Source organism: Phodopus roborovskii, unplaced genomic scaffold (assembly GCF_943737965.1).
Source record: "Phodopus roborovskii unplaced genomic scaffold, PHOROB, whole genome shotgun sequence".
Classification (NCBI taxonomy): domain Eukaryota; kingdom Metazoa; phylum Chordata; class Mammalia; order Rodentia; family Cricetidae; genus Phodopus; species Phodopus roborovskii.
In genome coordinates this window covers 8530996-8552044 of record NW_026126638.1, presented here as the reverse complement: position 1 = coordinate 8552044, position 21049 = coordinate 8530996, and the positions used below count along the sequence as shown (strand labels likewise).

The following is a 21049-nucleotide window of genomic DNA, read 5'->3' as shown; positions in this document are numbered from 1 at the left end:
TGGACCTTGATGGACTTTGAACTAATAGAGATCTGCCTACCTCTGCCTCCATCACCTACCCCATCCCTGGGCACACACAGCAGCTTCTTCAGAGCCTGGGAACCCGGGATGTGTCTTACCAATGAAGAGATAAATAAAAGATCAGGATTTGTCTAAAGGGCTCTTCCTTCTCCTGTCCTGGCATGAAGCTTTGGAATGTCTTGGCACCCATCTGTGGTCTAATGCACTGCCATTGCCTTCCTCCCCACAGGTCCTCAAGTTCTGATGATCGCTGTCTTCACGCTTGCAGGGATTGTGGTCCTGCTGCTGCTGATAGCTCTCCTGGTGCTGAGGTACCACCTTCCCACAGGCTTTCCCTCCTGGTGGGGAGGAGAGAAGGGACAAGTCTGGTGTCCATTGGCAACACATGATGTCAAAGGCATCTTGACGGCATTCTGCATCAAAAACCGTGCCACAGGCAGAAGTAATATGGGTAGATTAGAATCCCAAATCAAAGGATCTGCTTGTGTAAGGTCTTGTGTATGCTTGGGAAGATTGCAAACTTGCCTAGTGCCCAGACTGCCATGTTATAAGCAGTGTGTAACTAGCTAGCTAGTTACAGACTTCTATTGGTGTGTTGTGAGATATCATAGGATCGTTGTACAGAAGAGTAGGGAGCTAGAAGAAGCTTACAAATTGTCCGTGTCACCAGATGTGGTGGGCCATGCTTGTAATCCCAGACTAAGTCCAGAGAATGTAAGTTTGAGGGCAGCTTGCACAATATAGTAAGACACTGTCTCAAACAAACAAGCAAAAACAATAACAACAAAGAAATTATTTCCTCCAAATGTCCATAACATGAGGAAAGAGAAACATAGACTTAGTCCACGAGGCGGTGACAGGAACAGCCCAGGTGGTCTGCTGAGCATCAGAGCCATGGTTTATCTGCATGACTTGGGCATAGCATGTGCCTAACTGGAGACATTGGACTTGCTAAATGTCTGTTGACTCTATAAGCATTCCAGCTTCTGCCTGTACACACCGAAGAGAATCATCTTTCTCAACTGTCATCAGGACACGCTAAGCCAAGTAGCAATTATCTGCGTGTGTCCCACACGTTGAGAAGAATGTCACTAGACTTAATCTTAACGTAAGTGCCCAGCCTGTATCATGTTTTTCTGTGGAGATGGGGGAGACAGGCTGCCTTGCTCTGAAGGCAGAGTTCATGTTCTGAAGCGGTGTTTCTCAGAACACAAGAAAGTGTCTACAGTGTGACCATTTAATTTAGTACAGGGAAAAAAAAATCTCTCAGAAATTAAACCCAAATGGGATGATCAACTTTCTTTGGTGGAAAGTCACGAGATAAAACAGGAGATGGCCGATGTTGTCTCTAGGCCTGGAGGCAGAAGCAGAGGTTCCTAATGGCCAGTCTAAATAAGAAGGCCTTGCAGAAAAGATGAGGTATATGTGGTTTTCCATTCCAAATACCAATGCATGAAAAAAAGGGAATGGTTTATGGTGTTACCTAATCCAGTATGCAATGCAGCTCTGTTTAGCCCCGACAGTAACTGTAAGGTGTATGGTTTTTCCGCCCGCCGCCTGGTCTGGTCCAGCTGCCGTGCCAGCCCCAATTAAAACACAGAGACTTTGTATTAGATATAATTTTGTTGGCCTGGTACTAGTTTCTTATTGGCTAGCTCTGTCTTAAGTATTAACCCATTTCTGCTGATCTATGTATTTTCGCGTGGCCTTCTCTTACCAGGGAAGCGGCTGGCATCCAGCTCTCTCCAGGCTCTCCATCTTGACTCTCCTTACTACTTCCTATTTCCTCCTTGTCTCCTAGTCCCTCCTATCTTCCTTTCCTATTGGCCAACAGTGCTTTATTCATTAACCAGTATGAGAAACATAACAGAATGACATCTCCCATCAAGACCTGTGCTCAGACATGACTGGTACCTTCGATGTCTTGAAACTCATCCCATCTGCCTCTGCTTGGGGTCACAGCAGCTGGGCAGCGGTATGCTATTTTACACATGTTTAATAAAGAAAAATCAGAGTAAGTTGCAGGCAGAGGAGGAAATTTGAGCATTCTGTTTAGGGAGCATTGAGACGGGAATGGCAAACGACAAAGAAGTGAAGATAAATTCAGAGGTAAGCAAGTCTATAAAGCGACTGAGAAATGTGACAGGTGGGATTACAAACCAGCTAGGACATTGACTTTCCATGCAAAAATAACATTAAAACTACCTAGTACAATAAACAGAGATACATCCCATCCCAAGCGGAGCGCTAAGTGTTTAAGGTCCTATGTGAGAAAAACCAAACTTCAAAATGTAGAGAAATGGATGCAGGTGGCTTTACAGAAAGTAGTTCTGAGTTGTGATCGAGAAGAACGTCATTCAGAAGAAAACTGAATAGCTATGCCATGATAAAATTAAAATGTTCTATACAACAAAATTGAAGATGCAGTGACATAGAAGAAAGTATTTACTACACAAAAGGAGATAGGCTTTGCTTTTCCATAACATAAATAAATTCATATAAGGGATGGGTAGATGATGGCTCAGTGGGCAAATGGAACTGTGTGAGTATGATGACCTGAGTTCAAATTTCAAAACCCACGTGTGGCAGTTTGAATGGAATTGGCCCCCCTAAGCTAATAGGGAGTGGCATTACTAGGAGGTGTGGCTTAGTTGGAGTAGGTGTGGCCCGGTTGGAGGAAGTGTGCCACTGTGAAGGTGGATTTTGAGGTCTCACATATGCTCAAGATACTGCCCAATGTCTCAGACTACTTCCTGTTGCCTTCTGATCAAGATGTAGCCAGCACCATGTCTGCCTGAACACCACCATGCCCCACCATGATGATAATGGACTGAACCTCTGAAAATGTAAGCCGCCACCTCAAACGTTTTCCTTTATAAGAGTTGCCATGGTCATGGTGTCTTTTCATAGCAATAGAAACCCTAAGACATCATGTAAAACCAGGGACGGTGTGCGTATCTGTAAACCCAACCTTGTCACAGAGATGGGGAAGGGAAACAGGAAAAGCGCCAGATGCTCACAGGCCATATGACCTGGAGTGCAGAGCTCAGCAAGAGCTCCTACCCCAAACAATGAAAGGTGAGGGTCAGATGCCAAAGTGGTCTTCTAATCCCCACAAACACTGTGTGTTTGCATGCACACATGAAACACACACCAATACACACACACACACACAACATACAAACCAATCTACATACACACCCAGTCACACAATCACCAATCCACAGACACACACATGCTCATACACACAATACACACACACTGACACACACGTCAATTGACATAGACACATACACACAGACACACACCAGTCCACATACACAAGTTCATAGACATATATACATATACCAACCCATATAGACACACGCAGAAAGAGATGAAAATTCATGTAAGATAATAAAAGAAACGTTACAATAGTGAAATAGAAAATCATAAATCTATTCAACTCTTTGATGATCTATATATTCTATAATATAGCTGCTAAACTTTTGGAAATATCCTCTCCAAAGAAATCAAGCAAACAGAATTAAGCAACAATGAGCCGCCATTTTATACATATCATAAATGTTTTAAAATGCTTAACAATATAAAGAATACTGGAAATGAACGTTCTCAGGTTGGGTAATTGGCACATCACTTTGGAAAAGGATTTCATGGCATCAGTGAAGTTGAAAATGTGTTTCTCCACTGTAACCCAAGAAGGTATCATGGTATAGGACCTGAAGGAAGGAGTCAGGAAACTCTCTTTACAGGTTGGGATAAAGGTAGACATAGCATCTCATATAGCTCAGACTGGCCTTGAAATGGCTATGTAGCCAAAGCGAATCTCGAACTCCTCATCTTCCTGCCTCCTCCACCTCCCAGATGCTGGGCTCCAGGCTTGATGCTCTTGGCATGACTTAAACTTCTTGTTTAAGGGAAAGGCATGAAAAGGAACTGAGTTATCTAGGAAAACAGTGGACTAACAGCGGTTTCAAATTGTCAGGGTTTTGTCTGTTTCTAGTTTTGCTTTTATTGTCTTTCGTTTTTTTCGCCATCCTTTATTCTGCCGAATTACTGTCTGAGTGAAGACCTTGGGAAAGTGAAATGAAGAGAAGAGAATAGAAAAGCCCACAGCAGTCCACCTAGCGGTAGGAAGAGCAGGTAGCCACACCTCAGCCTGCTGGCCTGAGGACAGCAGGGTTGAGGTCCTAAGTTTTTCCTAGTTTGTCTGGGCACCAAATAGATTGAATGTTGTAGCTTGAATGCAATGGCTTCCATGCACTTATAGAGAGTGGTACTATTAAGAGGTGTGGCTTTGTCGAAGTAGGTATGAGCTTGTTGGAGAAAGTGTGTCACTGTGGAAGCTGGCTTTGAGGTCTCATATATATGCTTAAGCCACGCCCAGTGTCTCAGGTCACTTCAAGATGTAGAATTCTCAGCTCCTTCTCCAGAACCATGCCTGCCTTCACACCTCCAGGTCCTACCATGATGATAATGAACTAAACCTTTGAACTGTAAGCCGTACCAATTAAATAGTTTCCTTTATAAGAGTTGCTCATGGTGTCTCTTCACAGCAATGAAAACCCTAAGACAGATGTTTATAAACACCTCCTGGTGGTTCTCTTCCTTTTATAGAAAATACAGAAGAGATAATGAACTCCGACAGAAAAAATGGTCCCACATTCCTCCTGAAAGTATCTTTCCTCTGGAGACCAACGAGACCAACCATATCAGCCTGAAGGTAAATCAGACATGCTCTACCTGTTGATGAGGGTCTGAAAGAACTTTGGTAGCATGATAGCATGTGTACCAAGCCTGGACACTTTGGTTCATTTGGGAATCCAAGATTTAGATGTTTGCAACTTAAAGGAGGAAGGACTATTTTGTCTGGTGGTTTTGGGACCACTTCTGTATGTGATTGTGGAGGCTTGCTACATGGTTTGCCCATAACTCAGTGGATCAGCAAAGAGAGAGCAGTTAGACCTGGGAAATTCTCTGATCTGTAAGACTTTCCTCCCAGCAGCCCACTTCCTCCAGATAAGTCCCACCTCTTAAAGTTCTAGAACACCCCAGAACAATCTCACCAGCTGGGCACCAAGCATTGATACAGGGGAGACTATGGAAGGCATCTCACTTTCAAGCTGCAACAATGTGTCATTCTTTTTTGCATCTGACCTGGCAGAGAAATACCTATGGGCTCCTCTCACCTTTGGTACTCATCTCCTTGAGCCATAAGTTTTGGTCATTGCTGAAGGGGCTTCTGCTGTGATTTGTCTAGAAATGCAAATGGTGGCCAGTGTGAAGAACATTTACTGCAGTCAGGAATGCAAACTCCCCATAAAGAGCCTCTAATTAAGCTTTATTGTCATGCCTCTGCTGATGACACTGAAAGACAAAGGATTAAGAAGCTGTGTAGAATCACATAGAGATAGAAAGATATGATAGATAGATAGATAGATAGATAGATAGATAGATAGATGATAGATATGACAGATAGATAGATAGATAGATAGATAGGTATGATAGATGACAGATACATACATAGATGATGATGATAAGTAGGTAGGTAAATAGATAGTAGATAGGTAGATAGATGATAGGTAGGTAAGTAGGTAGGTAGATAGATAAATAGATAGATGATAGATAGATAGATGATAGATAGATAGATAGATAGATAGATAGATAGATAGATAGATAGATAACTACCCAGCACTCGCGGAGAACTTTAATGCCAGGTACATTATTACTCTGCTTCATCTTCTCCTGAGCCCATGAGGCAGCCCCCGGGAGCCTCTTAGCCTTTGGTAGTGTAGGGGCGAGGGGTGGATATGAGGTTCTGTAGCAATTGCTTTTTCTCTGCCAGATTGATGACGACAGGCGACGAGATACAATCCAGCGACTACGACAGTGTAAATATGACAAAAAGGTTGGTATAGTACTCCCCGCCCCCGCACCCACTGTCCGGAAGCCTTTCGGTTAGTATAGTCCCCCACTGTCCCAAACCCTGACCGCTTGTACAGTCTTCATCGTTGTTGCCATCGTGGTCCCTGCCTCGATACTGTTCTAAACCCTTTGGATTAGTACAGCCCCCCATCCCACCCACCCCACTCCTGCTCCCCTGAATCCTGTGGGTAATTGGAATAGCTCTCACTGCCCTGAACCCTGTCCGGTGTACGCTGAGCGTTGCCCTGGCCCCTGACCTTGGCATTGCAATGGTAGAGGTGCCCGGGTAGCTGCAAGAGTTTCACATGGCAGGCAGAGCTCTGGGGACATGAAAGAACAAATGAAGCATTCTTGTGACAAGTAGGGACAGGAAGGAAAAAGAGCCTGAGAGTTCACTTTGGTTCGTTCTCAAGAATCCCCTATCAGGGAGGGGCTTTGTCCATCCTTCCCCGTTTTCTCCTTCCCTCCCTCCTCCTCCCTTCCATGTCCCCTGGTCATTCTATATGAAACGTTCAAGCCCCAGCCCACTACATCCCAGTTACTAGACACCAGAGCTAGAAGCCTTAGGCAAACACTATGGCTGCTCCAGAAAATACACTGGGGCCTGCACGCAAGCCTCTGTGATATGCACACCATGAATTGCACTCTGTGGTCCGTGGCTGGGGTTTGGAAATTGCCCGGGAAGACTCACGCTACAGCAACCCCCCCTTCCCGCAATTGATCTCCGCAGAAAGTGATTCTGAAGGACCTCAAGCACAGCGATGGCAACTTCACGGAGAAGCAGAAGATAGAACTGAACAAGGTATGATGAGCCCTGTGAAGCTCCATCCCATTTCCCCGAACACTGAGGTCCCCAGCGGCGCCACTGCCCACAGAGACGACTCCCAAGGACAGGGTAGATCAGGATGCTGGAGAGTGAGGCCTGATGAGCCCTACAACACAGCCCTGGTATTATTTAAAAGTATAGAATGTTTATTCAGGGCGTGAGAAGCAGCAGACGCTGGCGTTCAGTTGCCCTGTGGCCTCTCTTCTTCCCACAGACCTCAAAGGGAGCTCATTTCACTGGTGCAGAAACCTCCACCCTGGCACCCCACCCCCACCGGCTCCCTGCCGCTTTGCTTCCTAACAGTCTAGCAGCCTGTTCACTCCCCCCCACCCCCCACACCTCCTGATCTCCCAACCCCACCCCTACCCCCACCCCCTTGACTTTGCTTTGTAAACAGCCTAGTTGTCTGCTCTCCTAGTTGCTGCAGTCGGACTACTACAACCTGACCAAGTTCTACGGCACCGTGAAGCTGGACACCAGGATCTTTGGGGTGGTTGAATACTGTGAGAGAGGGTCCCTCCGGGTAAGGAACCATGTCACTTCCTACTGCCTCAGTGGCCCACCATATAGAAAAAAACAAACAACAGCAAAAACTTGCCGGAGATGGCTCGGAATACACCTGTAACTCCAGTCCCAGGGGATCTAACGCCCCCTTCTGGTCTCTTTGGGCTCCACACACATGTGATGCTCATACACACATGCAGGCAAAACGCTCCCACACATGAAATAAAGCAACGTAAAAGTTGTGCTCACTGAAATGACATCAGAGAGCTGTCGGGATCAGTGATCAGAGCCATCAGATTGTATCACTCATTCCTATGACATCATTGCGAGCAAACCAAAAGTATTCCGGATAGCAGAATAGACATAGGAGACTGCTTTGAGCCGCGTTTTACATTACTTCACTTGCTTTTGTGTTGAAAGCACAAGGGACAGGTGCTCAGAAGGTGTTGTTAACCTGCTCTGCTCCTTCCAGCTCTTACCCACTCTCAGCAGGAGTGGAAGATGACTCTGCAGGGGCCAGATAGGCTCTGGTATTCAGGGTGAGGAGGAGGTCCAGGCTGAAAAAGAAAGTAGGATAGGGCTGGGTCAAGTTTCCAGAAGATGCAGCATTAAGCTAGGACCCTCAAGCCACTGAGCACCCTGAAGGCATGGGGTGCAGGCCTCGGCAGCTCTCAGGGGCTGGGGTGCAGGCAGCTCTCAGAGGCTGGGGTGCAGGCATCAGCGCTCAGGGGCTGGGGTGCAGGCATCAGCGCTCAGGGGCTGGGGTGCAGACAATGGCAGCGCTCAGGGCCCAGCTCAGGTGATTGTCCCAGTGCACTGTAGAGGTCCATGGAGAATTGTGGGCACAAACTGTGCTGTTAAAAGAGGCTCATCACAAAGGACACCAGTGCTCCTCTTTCTCTTCCCTCCTCCCTTTTCCTCTGTCAGGAAATGACAGGGGTTTTAGAAGCTGGGTGCCAGGAACTAGGCACACAAAGCCCAAACATATTTGCTGTTTTACATCACATCATCGCACCAACAAAAGACTAAATTGCAGCTCCCACACAAAGACTGTCAGCTTAACTCCCCTAAACTTCCATGACTAATTCCTGTTGTTGTACAAATACTGCTTGAAAGTTAAACGAAAGCTAACTCCAGACTCATTGACCACTTAAGGCTAGCATAAGACTGACTGTGCAACTGACTGCAACCTAACTGTGGTTTTGAATACACACAGGAAAATACCAATGAATGCTGTAATATTAAACTGTGCTGCAAAATTAAAATAGTTGTATACAAAACAAGACACAAGCAATAGAATGTGGTTAATTCTATGTGTAGTAAAAATAATGTATTATACAAAAGATCAAAGAGCAACCATATGATCTGACTGTGTGTGAGATGTAATCTGATGGTGTATATGGTGTGTGTGGGGTGTGTATGTGTGTGTGTGTTGTGGTATGTGTGTGGGGTGTATGTTGTGGTATGTGTGTGTTGAGGTATGTGTGTATGTGTGTGTGTTGTGGTATGTGTGTGTTGAGGTGTGTGTGTATGTGTGTGTGTTGTGGTATGTGTGTGTTGAGGTGTGTGTGTATGTGTGTGTGTGTTGTGTTATGTGTGTGTTGAGGTGTGTGTGTATGTGTGTGTGTGTTGTGGTATGTGTGTGGGATGTGTATGTGTGTGTGTGTTGTGGTATGTGTGTGTTGAGGTATGTGTGTATGTGTGTGTGTGTTGTGTTATGTGTGTGTTGAGGTGTGTGTGTGTTGTGTTATGTGTGTGTTGAGGTGTGTGCATGTGTTGTGGTATGTGTATGTTGAGGTGTGTGTGTATGTGTGTGTGTTGTGTTATGTGTGTGTTGAGGTGTGTGTGTAAGTGTGGAGGTCAGAGGCTGATGTCAGGCATCTTCCTTGATCACTCCCCACCTTATATATTGAGGCGGGGTCTCTCATTTGAACCAGAGTCCATGGATTTCAACAGTCTAGCTAGGCAGCCTGCTCCAGACTGTCCCAGCCTCCCCTGCACTGGGATTAACAGAGGCCCTGCCGCTGCCTGCCATCTCTGTGGGTGCTGGGCATCTGAACTCCTATCTCACACCTTCATGGAAGTGGTTTATCCAGTCTACCACCCCCTCATCCTCTGTATGGTTGTGTTAATGAAAGTGATAACTGTAACCGGTACTGATAAAATGAATATAAAATAATAATGATAATAACTCTTCCTGGCCTTTAAGAGCTGGAACTATTAAAACAGCGCAGGAGGTGGCATATAAGCCTTCGTACAGATCGGGGGCATGTGCTTTACAAGAATATACATCAAAGAATAGAAGGGAAATCCCTACACGAAAACAGGCCAGGTGATGCAGCCAGTGGTGGTTTTCTTTTCTAACTTTTGATAGTTCTTAGAATTCTGTTTATACTTTATGAAAATACTATCGGGCCCTGGAATTGCACAAATAATGGGAGCAGACCACCGAAGTCTATTAACCAGAAGCAACTTTACTCAGAAACACCAAGGCTGGGAAGGAGAGTGTGCTGACGATGACAATCTAAGAGGTTAGGGCTAGAGAATTATTTCACTGTGTTATCACGAGGAAAGGCTCCAAGCTCCTTTATTACAGCCGGAGGTTACACACAGGGCAGAGAGCACGTCCTGGGATTACAGCATGGCATTCCAGTGTCTGGGTGTTTCTCCAGGCTCTCCTGAGCTTGGAGGGGATGCTGGGGTTTACAGCTTCTGATTGCAGGGTAGTTCAAAATGTTTACATAGTCGTGGGTTTGTTTAAATTGCCTTTCCTTTGCCTGGGAGAACGCAGGGCAAGTCCTACTACACTCAGAAATACGAATATAGGCTAGAAGTGTACAAAAATATTCCTGGGCCCTTCAACACATGTATTCTTATTTTACTTGAAACAGAATCCTGCCAAGCGGTGCCCACTGGCAATAAGAGCAGGCTAGGGTGGTGAGTGCTGGGCCAAGGGAAGAAAGGAGTTACTGTAGTCCAGCTCTCACAACCGCTCCTTGCCCCACAGCCTCATCTGAAATACATGATTACTCCAGAACCTCCTGAGAGATGGTTGGTGCCACACCCAAATTTAACCAAGACTCCAATCAGGCTGTTTCCTAAAACAGGAAACAGTTGCTCTCCTTCACGTTATACTGCAAACAGTTGCTTACTGGTTTAACCAAACCCTGCATCTTTGTAAGAACCACTCTAAGGTTAGGTTAGTTCAAGGCCTCCTGCCTCCAGTTCCTAGGAAAGCCAAGAGCTCCCTTAAAACCCAGAGCAATTAAGTCAATTGAAGTAATTAACACTGAGTAGAGACAGGAGCCTAAGGAAGGGATTCCCAGCAGTAATTCCTGCTTAAAAACATTGGTGCAGGGTGGTAGTACCCGCAATCCCAGCGTTCTGGAGGCAGATGAGGAGTCACAACTTCAAGGCAGCTTAGGGAGTTCTGCCTCCGTGCTGTGTGTGCCAGACACACAGGATGCTGCAGGTCTTGTGGACTACCAAGGGAAGACCCTGCCTCAAAAGCAAAGTGTTTAAAAACATACAAAACAAATGCATTCGACCAGTCTTCAGAGATGGAGCAGGAAGGGCAGGTTCCCCAAGGCCAGTCTTCAGGAAGCATCTGCTCATCTTTCTCCGCTACCTGCCTGTTTTGTTTGTGTGGAGGTTTTGAGACAGTCTCATAGCCCAGGCTAACCTCCAACTAATTATGTAGCCCAGGCTGCCCTTGAAATTCTGGTCCTCCTGCCTCTACCTCCTAAGTACAGTGAATGTCTGATAATGACAACCATTGCTATGTTTCTGGCTTATATTTTTACCATGCTGTTGCTTTATTGTTATTTTAGGTTACCACGCTGCAGCGTTATTTCAGAATATACCTGCATTTATTAAAATAACAAGAACAAAAACTTAACTGAAGAACAGCACGCTGTGCCAGCCGTCTTTCCCTTCCTCCTTCCCTTCTTTCTTTCCTTTCCTTTTTTCTTTCTTGAGAGAGGATCTCACTACATAGCCCAGGCTGACCTCAAACTGGTAAAAATTCTCCTGTTTAAGGTTCCTGAGTCACTTTGATGGTATGTGATTTATCCTTGTGACCCTGGGAGCAAGGTTGTGAAGAGAGAGAGAGAGGCAGAAAGAGTGTGTGTGTGTGTGTGTGTGTGTGTGTGTGTGTGTGTGTGTGTGTGTGTTTGGCTGTGTCTGTGTCTGTTTGTCTGTCTGTGTCAGAGCGTGGGAGAGAATGCCTTTCTGCACTAAGCATGTCAGTGATATGCAGGCATTGTACCCTGTGGCTGGACTTTGAAGGTCCTAGGCTCTAGGTTTGTGAGGACACCGTGACAGCCACAAACAAAATCATCTAACATACTTCTTAGAGTGTAGCTCTGTCAAAAAACCCATGATGGTGTGCAATGATAAAACAATGGTGGTGGTGTCCCAGGTTATTCCTGACTCAACAGCCTCTCGGCTGGATTATTTGACTCATAATCTCTCCATGCCGTCGTTCCCGGAAGCCTTTCTCCTTCTTCATTGTGTATGTGTGTGTGTTTTCTCTCCTATTCAGGAAGTTTTAAATGACACGATTTCCTACCCTGATGGCACATTCATGGATTGGGAGTTTAAGATCTCTGTCTTATATGATGTTGCTAAGGTAAGAGATGTGTACACAAAAATATCCATGACGATGAAACAGGGTAGCAAGCTGCTGGGCTCCATTCATGCTGGTTTCATCTGTAAATGGCTGTGTTATATGTAGGACTTGAAATAATGTGTGAGCTCACAAATTCCCATATATTTGTATGAAATAAAATCCCATATGAAATCATTACCGAATCTGCTAGATCTTAGGAAATAATTCAGTCCGCTCATTTCTGTCGTAAATGTAAGGTTGACTCATCAGTATTTTTAGATCAAGGCAGCAGAGAGCTAGAGAGATGTACAGGACCACAGTCCAAATAAGGGTAAGTGAAAACATGCAAACAATAAAAGCAGGGTTGACCAGATGCCTCACTAGGTACAGTGCTTGCTGCTCAAACACGAAGAACTGAATCCAGTTCTCACAACCCATGTAAAACTCATCAGGTATGGCGGCTGGCACACGGCTGTAATTCTAGAACCAGGGAGGAGATAGGTAGATTCCCCAGGCTCACTGACCAATCAGCATGACCTAATTGGTAAGCTCTGGTCCCAGTGAGAGACTGTCTCAAAACACAAGGTAGGGGCTTTCCAGATGGCTTAGTGGATGACTCATTTGTCACACACACCTGAAAATCTGAGTGCAATCCCCAGACCCACAGTGCAAAGAGAGAACCAGCTCCTGAAGAGTTGTTCTCTGACCTCTTCACATGCACTGTGGAATGCATGTACCCACACACATGCATCAAACACAGAACAAAATTAAAAACTCAAATTAAGAAAAAACAAGGTGGATGAACCTGAGTACCAACACAGCCAGAGGCTGACCTCTGACCTTCCCACCGCCCCCCACACACTTCCCCAACACACAAATAATCACAAAGCCTTATGCTTTGTATCGTTTGCAGCTACTCAACTAGGGTTTACAATTCTTTTTTAAATGAAACTATACCTCACGTCATATAGACATGCACTAGCGTTTCCACAATATCTTTAAAGCAAGGTTCCCAGCACGGAATTTAACTTGGCTAGCATGGCAACATGTACAGAGACATATATTCAAAATGTCACTTCTTTTCAAATGGCCATTCATCCAAAGTGTGTGATGTCTCTTTCTTCTCCCACCGACTGAAAAATTGCAGGGGATGTCCTACCTGCACTCCAGTAAGATTGAAGTCCACGGGCGCCTGAAGTCCACCAAGTGTGTGGTGGACAGCCGAATGGTGGTGAAGATCACAGATTTTGGGTGCAATTCCATCCTCCCTCCCAAAAAAGGTCTGTGCCTCTTTTACTAGCATCGCCCCCCCCCCCATTTGAAATTTCTACCTAACTTACATAGGTGATGCGGCAGGCAACATTCTGACTCATTCTCCAGCACCTCCTGTCAGTCAATGAGTGCTTTAAAAAAAGGGGGGGGGGACTGTTTGTTTTTAATTTTATGGGTATGAGGGTTTCGCTTGTGTGAATGTCTGTGTACCATGTACACACAGAGACCAGAAGATGGCGCCAGATTCCCCTGGACCTGCAGTTACAGCCGGCTATGAGCTGCCATGTGGACACTGGGAACTGGTCAGGTTCCTTGTAAGAACAGAAATGTTCTTAACCATGAGCCATCTCTCCAGCCCCTCAACAAATGCCCTTGAGTTAAACAGGTGTCCTCCCCGGGCGATGTCCTCAGCTGAGCTAAAAAGCTCGAGGAACTTACAGACTTGGGGAAGCTAGGACAGGAAGAGCCGTAGAACCATCTCATTGAGATGGGAGAGAGATTACAGGCTCCAGTTCTGCACAAGACGACAGTGTACGGAGGAGGAGACCCAGTTCTGTGAAATGAACTCTTTCATCATTTTCAGTCCAGAAAAGGAACAAAAGACGCACAGGCTGTATGAGGGAAGACACGCAAGCATTTCTCCTCCATTCTTTATTATAACTCACAGCTAAGAAGCCTCAGAGTCCAGAACGCAGTTCCAACATACTTTATAGCTCCAAAAGCGAAGGTCTTAACTTCCAATTCTGTGACTTTGGGTTTCACCCTCCTGAATAGAAGAAAATAATAATTCTGTCTCTCTTTCCACACCCGTGAAGTTTAACATGATACTGTGTGGGTGTACATACATGTGTGTGCTCAGTGGAAGCCTGATGTCAGGAGCCATCAGTCACTCCTCACTTTATTTACTGAGGCAGTCTCACTCACATCTAAATGCTGACCGTGCCAATAAGGCCATTCTGCCCAGCCAGCTTGCCCTGGGGAATCTGGCTTCATGTTCTGAACAATGGCAGGCAGTCACCACACCCACTGTTCACAGAGGGGGTCTGGGGCATCGGAATTCAGGTCCTTACATTTACACAGGTGCTTTGCCCACTGGGCCATCCTCCTGTGCCCTAATGAGCTCTTATTAAAGACCTGTTGGGTGCCAAGTTGGTTCATAAAGCAAAGAAACAGAGCTTCAATCAGACGAGACACACGCCGTCCTCCTCAGCACTGCTCAGCCGGATCTGATGATCATGGATGTCTGTTACCTGAATTTTCCCCCTAAGTAAAACCACCTCCCCACAACTTTGTCCTGTCGGTGTCTCACACACAGACCTGTGGACAGCTCCCGAGCACCTGCGGCAAGCCGGTATCTCACAGAAAGGAGATGTGTACAGCTTCGGGATCATCGCCCAGGAGATCATCCTTCGTAAGGAGACTTTCTACACACAGAGCTGCCGGGACCAGAAGGGTGAGTCACACCTCTTTCACGGCCTGGCACCAGCCAGACGATCTTCCTTCTGGACTCACTGGCCAGCTGATTTCTGCTTCCACCTCCCAGACTTCTCATCTGCTAAGGGAGTGACTCCTTCTCTGGGTTTCACTTTCTATGAGAATTGCAAAGGCTCAGTGTTAGAGAGCTCAGCCAGGTGCCATTGTCACGAATATCACATATCGTGTTAAAGGATGTTCCTTCACTTGCTAGCTGTGGTGGTTCACACCTGTGATCCTAACACTTGGGACATGGAGTGTCTCAGTTTTCTCTTGCTGTGATGAGACACCATGCCTCTTATAAAGAAAACATTTAATTGGGGTGTCTTACGTACAGTTTCAGAGTTTTCTGTCACGTCCTCACTGCATGCAGCCTTTGCTACATTCAGTCTTCCCTCTCTGCCCACTAGCTCATGACTCTCTTGGAGGTCAGGTGACTGAGGCATCTGGGAGTCAGGTGATGGGGTGTGGGACAGAGCGATCCCGGTATGATCAAATCTGAGGTGTTCACATGTCGGCTGTCTACCTGTGAAGCCGCACTGGGTTGTAAGTAGAAGACTCCTTCCACTTTACTCATATCTGTAGACAGACTCTGTCAGTCCTACTGGACTAAGGGATGAGCCAATTCAGATGTGCTCAACAGTCCACACTGGGATCCTCCTTGTAATGTAATTATTCTCATCCAATCAGAGAAGATTTTCAGAGTGGAAAACTCAGATGGGTTAAAACCTTTCCGCCCAGATCTACTCCTGGAAACTGCAGATGAAAAGGAGCTAGAGGTAAGTTGATCTTCCTGGCATTCAGCGATCTGTCTACTCTAACGGTCTACCACAAAGTGTATGGGTGAAACAGCAAACATGTATTTACATAGAGAAACTCTACGTGGCCTCCTGGTTCTTTGGAGGTGACCCGTTCTCCCTTCACAAGCTCCTGCTAGCTCCTCTTGGTTTAGTCCCTTAGTCACATCCTTGCCCCCCCCCATCTTGCTTGTCCTCATCTCTTCTTCCAATAAGAGCTTGAGTGACTTCATTTGGACCCCCAGGTAACCCAGTACCATTGCCCTATCTCAAGATTTTTCAGCTAATCACAGCTGAAAAGATCAGATAGTCCCTGTTGGTGGTGGTTTTCTTTTCTTAGTGGTTTCAGTTACCAGAACCACTGAGGTCCAAAATTACTAAACGGAAAATTCCAGAGAAAACCATTTCTAAATTTTAAGTTGTGCAGCATGATAAAACTTTATGCCCTTTTGCTGTGTTCTACTGAGACATAAGCCATCCCTTTGTCTAACTGTATACCTCCCCCCTCCAGTTAGCCACTCAGTGGGCATCGAGGCTAGGATTACTGTTGAGGTGCTGAACGTTGAGTTCAAGTGGCCCCTGTAATAATGGTCCTCAAGAACATGTGCAGTGATGCTGCAAATATTATTATAAGTGCTTTACTTTATCCTTAGTTATAACTTACAGATTCCATCTAATGATAAGTATGTAAAGGACTCTGTACTCTACACGTGAAATTATCCACTGGGAATTGGAATCATCTCTCCCAGGCAGGGGAGGGCTACTCCTTGGTGACATTCATAGGACACAAGGTTCTTACCCCTCGCCTAAGCCCTATGCATCCCCCAGCTCAGGAAAGAGCTAGTGGTTAAAGCACACACCGCAGTCTGTTTTTATGAAAGCAAGATGTATAGGATGTGTGCATTAGGCTTATAAATACTTCTATTGTTTAGAAAGACATATGAGCCAGGTATGTGTGTACACGTCTGCAATCCTAACACCTAGAAGGTAGAGGGAGGAATGTCAGGTATTGGGGTCTAGCCTGGGATACATGAAACTGTGTAAACAACAACAAACTCTCATCCAATATTTAGATACAACTGAGAGTATGCACTGAACCATTTATCAGCCTGTTTTCAACCAGAGAGAAGAGCAAACTTTATTTAAATAGATGGCTGTCACCTCCCTTTTGGGCCAAGTCACAAATACTGCAGCAGATAAGACGATGGTCCCACAGACTTCCCCTCTACCTCCCTCTCCACCTCCCTTTCCTCTGTGCCACAACTCACCACAACTGAGCACCAGTGCCATGGGGGAAACTTAAACACCATTGGGATGGGGCTGAACACAAGTGTCATGGCTGGTCCTCAGGGGAGTGTCTCTTCTGCAGTTGAGATGAACGGACTATTGGGCTTTGTTCTTACGTAGACTCACTTGCCTCATTTACATAGAAAGACATTAGCTTTTGTTTATTACATTTCCCTCTCTGTGGATGCGTGCATGGGTGTGTGTGTGCATGCAAGCATGCATGCATGCATACATGCATGTGTGTGTCACCTTAACTTGGTAAGTCGAGTCGCTAGCCAGAGCCTCCTTATCGTTTTACCCTCCCAGATACCTAAACACCACTTGTTCTCATAAAACACTTGACCCCTCCCATAAACCCAGCCTTACCCAAACGGTCATCACCTTTAATGAATTGCCCTCGAGACACTGGCTGGGTGTGGTAGTGTAGGTGGCAGAGTCCACACCATGGAAAGGACAGAGCTGCAGACTGGTCCTCGTGGCAGATCCTTGTGAGATAGTGCCTGCCTTGATCAGGCCCATTATGATGGAGAATATGATGAGACTTGATCCTGGAGTTTAGCATCCCCAAGCTAAGCCACCCACTTGTTCTATACAGGTCTATCTTCTCGTCAAAAGCTGTTGGGAAGAGGATCCAGAAAAGAGGCCGGATTTCAAGAAAATCGAGAGCACATTAGCCAAGATATTTGGGTATTGCTGACATTTTTACCTTTCGTTCCCAATTTTGGATTCCTTGATGATAGCTGCTATTTAGCAACACCAAGGAATTTAAATGCTTATGACAATAAAATTCTCAGGCTGTAACCACACCTGTCACATAAAATCCCAATGTTTCAGAGATTTAAAAAACAAGCAAGCAAACAAATAAACAAAAAAACCACTTCTCAGGGACATACTCACAAAGTTAAACATGAAAGGATAAAATAAACCATAATCATACTTCTTTTTAAAGTAAAAATAGTTTCCAGGGTCTAGAAGACAGCTCAGCAGTTAAGAACCATACTGCTTTTGCAGAGGACCCAAGTTTGGTTCCGATAACCACACATCAGGAGGCTCACAACACGTTTAACTCCCCTCCGTGGGGCAGGATGCTTCTCACTTTCCTGGGCAATTGCATTTAGGTGCACAGTCCCTCCACCACACACACACACACACACACACACACACACAGGCATAAGTCAAAGATAGATCTTTTTAAAAAAAAAAGTTGCCAAGAAAACATAAAAGTTGGGGTGTGTGGGCAAGTGGGGGACCTGGGAGGAGTTAAGGGAGGGGGAAACATGCTCAAACTATATTTAATGAAAAAAGCGTAAACATATCATTTCCAGACCTTTCTGTAAGTCTAACCTGGGTCCCGAGATTCTATAAAGCTCCTGGGCAATTCTTTTATTCAAATCGATTTTATGTGCATGGGTGTTTCGCGTGCATGTATCTCTGTGTGCCACATGCATGCAGTGCCCACAGAGGTGAGAAAAGGCATCCAACCCTGGGACTGAAGTTAGTGGTGAGCTGCCACAAGGGTGCTGGGAATCAAACCCAGGTCCTCTGGACAAGCCCCCAGTGTTCTTAATCACCCACCCATCTCTGCAGGCCCAGATGGGGTAATTTTTGTTGTTGTTGTTTTGTTTTTGTTTTTCAAGACAGAGTTTCTCTGTGTAACTTTGGAGCCTGTACTGGAACTCACTCTGTAGACCACACTGGCCTCAAACTCCCAGAGATCCGCCTGCCTCTGCCTCCCAAGTGCTGGGATTGAGGGTGTGCATCACCACTGCCTGACCAAAATGAGTAATTCTTAGGATTCACAAGTTCTTAGACTCTTTAAGATCTAGTTTTCATTTTGTAATCATCTGTGCATGTGTGGGTTTGTGCACATGTGTGCAGGTGCCCAAGGACAATAAAGGCATCGGATTCCCTGGAACTGAACTGGGACTGCAGGAGGCTGTGAGCCACCTGACGGGGTGCTGGGAGTCGAACTCAGATCCTCTGGAAAACCAGAACAGGCCCTTACTTAGCAGTCTCTCCAGCCCCCAAGTTCAGCAAGTTTAAAGATCTACAAAAATCACCAGTTTTGGCCCTAGATACTTTAGATTGCAATTCTGAATCAGAACAGCATTCAAGGTCAAAGTGGGGTGTTGTGCCCCCTTGTCCAGTGATACTGAATCCTGGGTGCTGCAGTAGAAACAATAAAAACACAGAGACAGATATTGGGGTTCAAGCTGAAGGTCAGGAAAGCAATGAGTCCAACCACTAGCTCTTACTTCTAGCTCAGACTAAAAGGGCGATCCTGTCTTCAAGAGTCCTCAGTGTGGCTGGAGACTGACTGCCAGCCCCTGTCTTATATACCTCTCTAGAACTGGGATTTAAGGTGTGGGATCCCAAGGACTTTTCAGACTGATTCACTCTCGTGTAGCCCAGGCTGGTCTTGGAACTCACAGAGATCCATCTGCCTCTGTCTCCTGAGTCCCGGGATTAAAGGTGTGACCACCACTACCTGACCTCTATGTGGCTAGCTTTGCATTCTGATCACAGGCAAGCATTATTAGATCACAAACAATATTATCACCACACTGTGCTGTGTTTTCAGTTAGCTCAGAGCAGATGGGAGAAGAGATAGCGGCATGAGAGACGAGTTTCCATGGGAGGACAGGGCAGTGGTGGCGCACGCCTTTAATCCCAGCACCGGAGAGGCTGGGGCAGGTGGAGCTCTGTGAGTTCAAGGCCAGCTTGGTCTCGACACACAGAGAAACCATCTAAATAAATAAATAAATAAATAAATACTATCTTGGGAGCTTGTTAAAAAAAAATTTCTCTCTTGGGACTTTTGAGACAACTGAACATTTCAAGGCTCTTGCCACATAAGACTAGTCACCTGAGTTCAGTTCCCAGAAAAACCAAGTTGCCCTCTGACCTCTTCTAAACCCATACCTTGACTCTCCCCTCTCTCTCTCTCTCTCTCTCTCTCTCTCTCTCTCTCTCTCTCACACACACACACACACACACACACACACACACACACACACAGAGTCATCTCTTCCTGAGGGCAGAAGTGGGAACTAGTCAATGATGTGGCATCTCTGAACCTTCCCGTATGTCTTCACATGTGTAAGCATTAGCTTAATACACACAATGCTGTGAGAACCCCACTTGCCCGGTCCCTGACATATGTAAGAGCTCTTTGTCTGTTACCACCTGCAGCCTCTTTCATGACCAAAAGAATGAGTCTTACATGGACACCTTGATCCGACGTCTACAGCTGTATTCTCGAAACTTGGAACACCTGGTGGAGGAAAGGACCCAGCTGTACAAGGCAGAGAGGGACAGGGCTGACCGCCTCAACTTCATGCTGCTCCCACGGTAAGGCAAGTCTCCTGCAGATATGGTCTCCCATGATCTCACAGCCAGGCTGCTAGGCTCCCAGCCAAAACCTTCAGCATGCTTGCCTGGCACTGTGGCTGGTTTTGCTTTGGGTTTCTCCTGGCCTTGCATTTGCTTGTGGCTCTATGGATGGCTGCCTTTTAGAGCCGTGAGCGGATTGTTGGGATTGAAGAGGTTTGTGCTTTATTGAGTTCCCTTCTGATTTCACTCTGCATTCCTAAAGAAGTCTTGGGAGAATCGTGAACTGAGCAGATGCCTGTGAGTTCTAACACCTCGTTAAGCTCACAGCCTACAGCTGCCGGTCTGTCCTCAGTCGGGAAAGGGAAACTCAAGTGTGTGAACCGTGACACTTTCAGACACTAAGCATTGGTTTCTTTGCTTTTCTTCTTTATATTGCCATGGAACGCCATGTTGTAAGTGGAAGCTGTCAGTAGGGAAGGAGGTGGGTAACACTCATTAGATGTCTCGCCAGCCAGTCATCCCTGAGCCAAAGCCGGCCTCTTTGTGAAGCTATGCCACATAGTCAGAACAGAAGAAAAGGAAGGAATCCCAAGATAGCTTAATGTTTCCAAACACTGACATCTGAATAACTTCCTGAGGGATGTTAGGGTAAACAAGGTATAACACCATGATGGTTTGGCCCATGGCTTTGTACAAGCAAGAAGTAATGGTCTCTTCCCGTTAAGAACTGTTACTTCCGTGTAAGGAAGCTCTAGTAAAATCATGGAAACTGAGGTCAGTGTTGCAGAGAAGAAACTACCACTTACCTGTGACATCCATGCTGGACTACACAGTAAAAGTGGCTTGTCTGGGTTACTCCTCTCTCAACCCTTCCCCCTCCCATACTTATGACAGATTTCCAAATTAAAAAAAAAAAAAAAAAAAAAAAAAAAAGTAGTTTCTCCTCACACTCAGTCCCTGAAACTAGAAAAAGCCTAATCAGAACCATGAGCCATTCAGCTC

The 21049-nt window shown here is 45.8% G+C and overlaps 1 protein-coding gene across 1 annotated transcript in view; it reads left to right on the top strand.

Annotated features, from left to right (window-relative positions):
* The window catches only part of Gucy2c (guanylate cyclase 2C), a 61194-nt gene that overhangs the window by 28075 nt on the left and 12070 nt on the right, over positions 1-21049 (top strand). Inside the window, exons 11-21 of the mRNA XM_051173151.1 lie at positions 251-332; positions 4639-4744; positions 5867-5929; positions 6677-6748; positions 7191-7295; positions 11820-11906; positions 13033-13165; positions 14473-14610; positions 15321-15409; positions 17310-17401; positions 19907-20065. Of these exons, the coding sequence (XP_051029108.1) occupies positions 251-332; positions 4639-4744; positions 5867-5929; positions 6677-6748; positions 7191-7295; positions 11820-11906; positions 13033-13165; positions 14473-14610; positions 15321-15409; positions 17310-17401; positions 19907-20065 (1126 nt within the window). The remainder of the gene's footprint in view (positions 1-250; positions 333-4638; positions 4745-5866; positions 5930-6676; positions 6749-7190; positions 7296-11819; positions 11907-13032; positions 13166-14472; positions 14611-15320; positions 15410-17309; positions 17402-19906; positions 20066-21049) is intronic.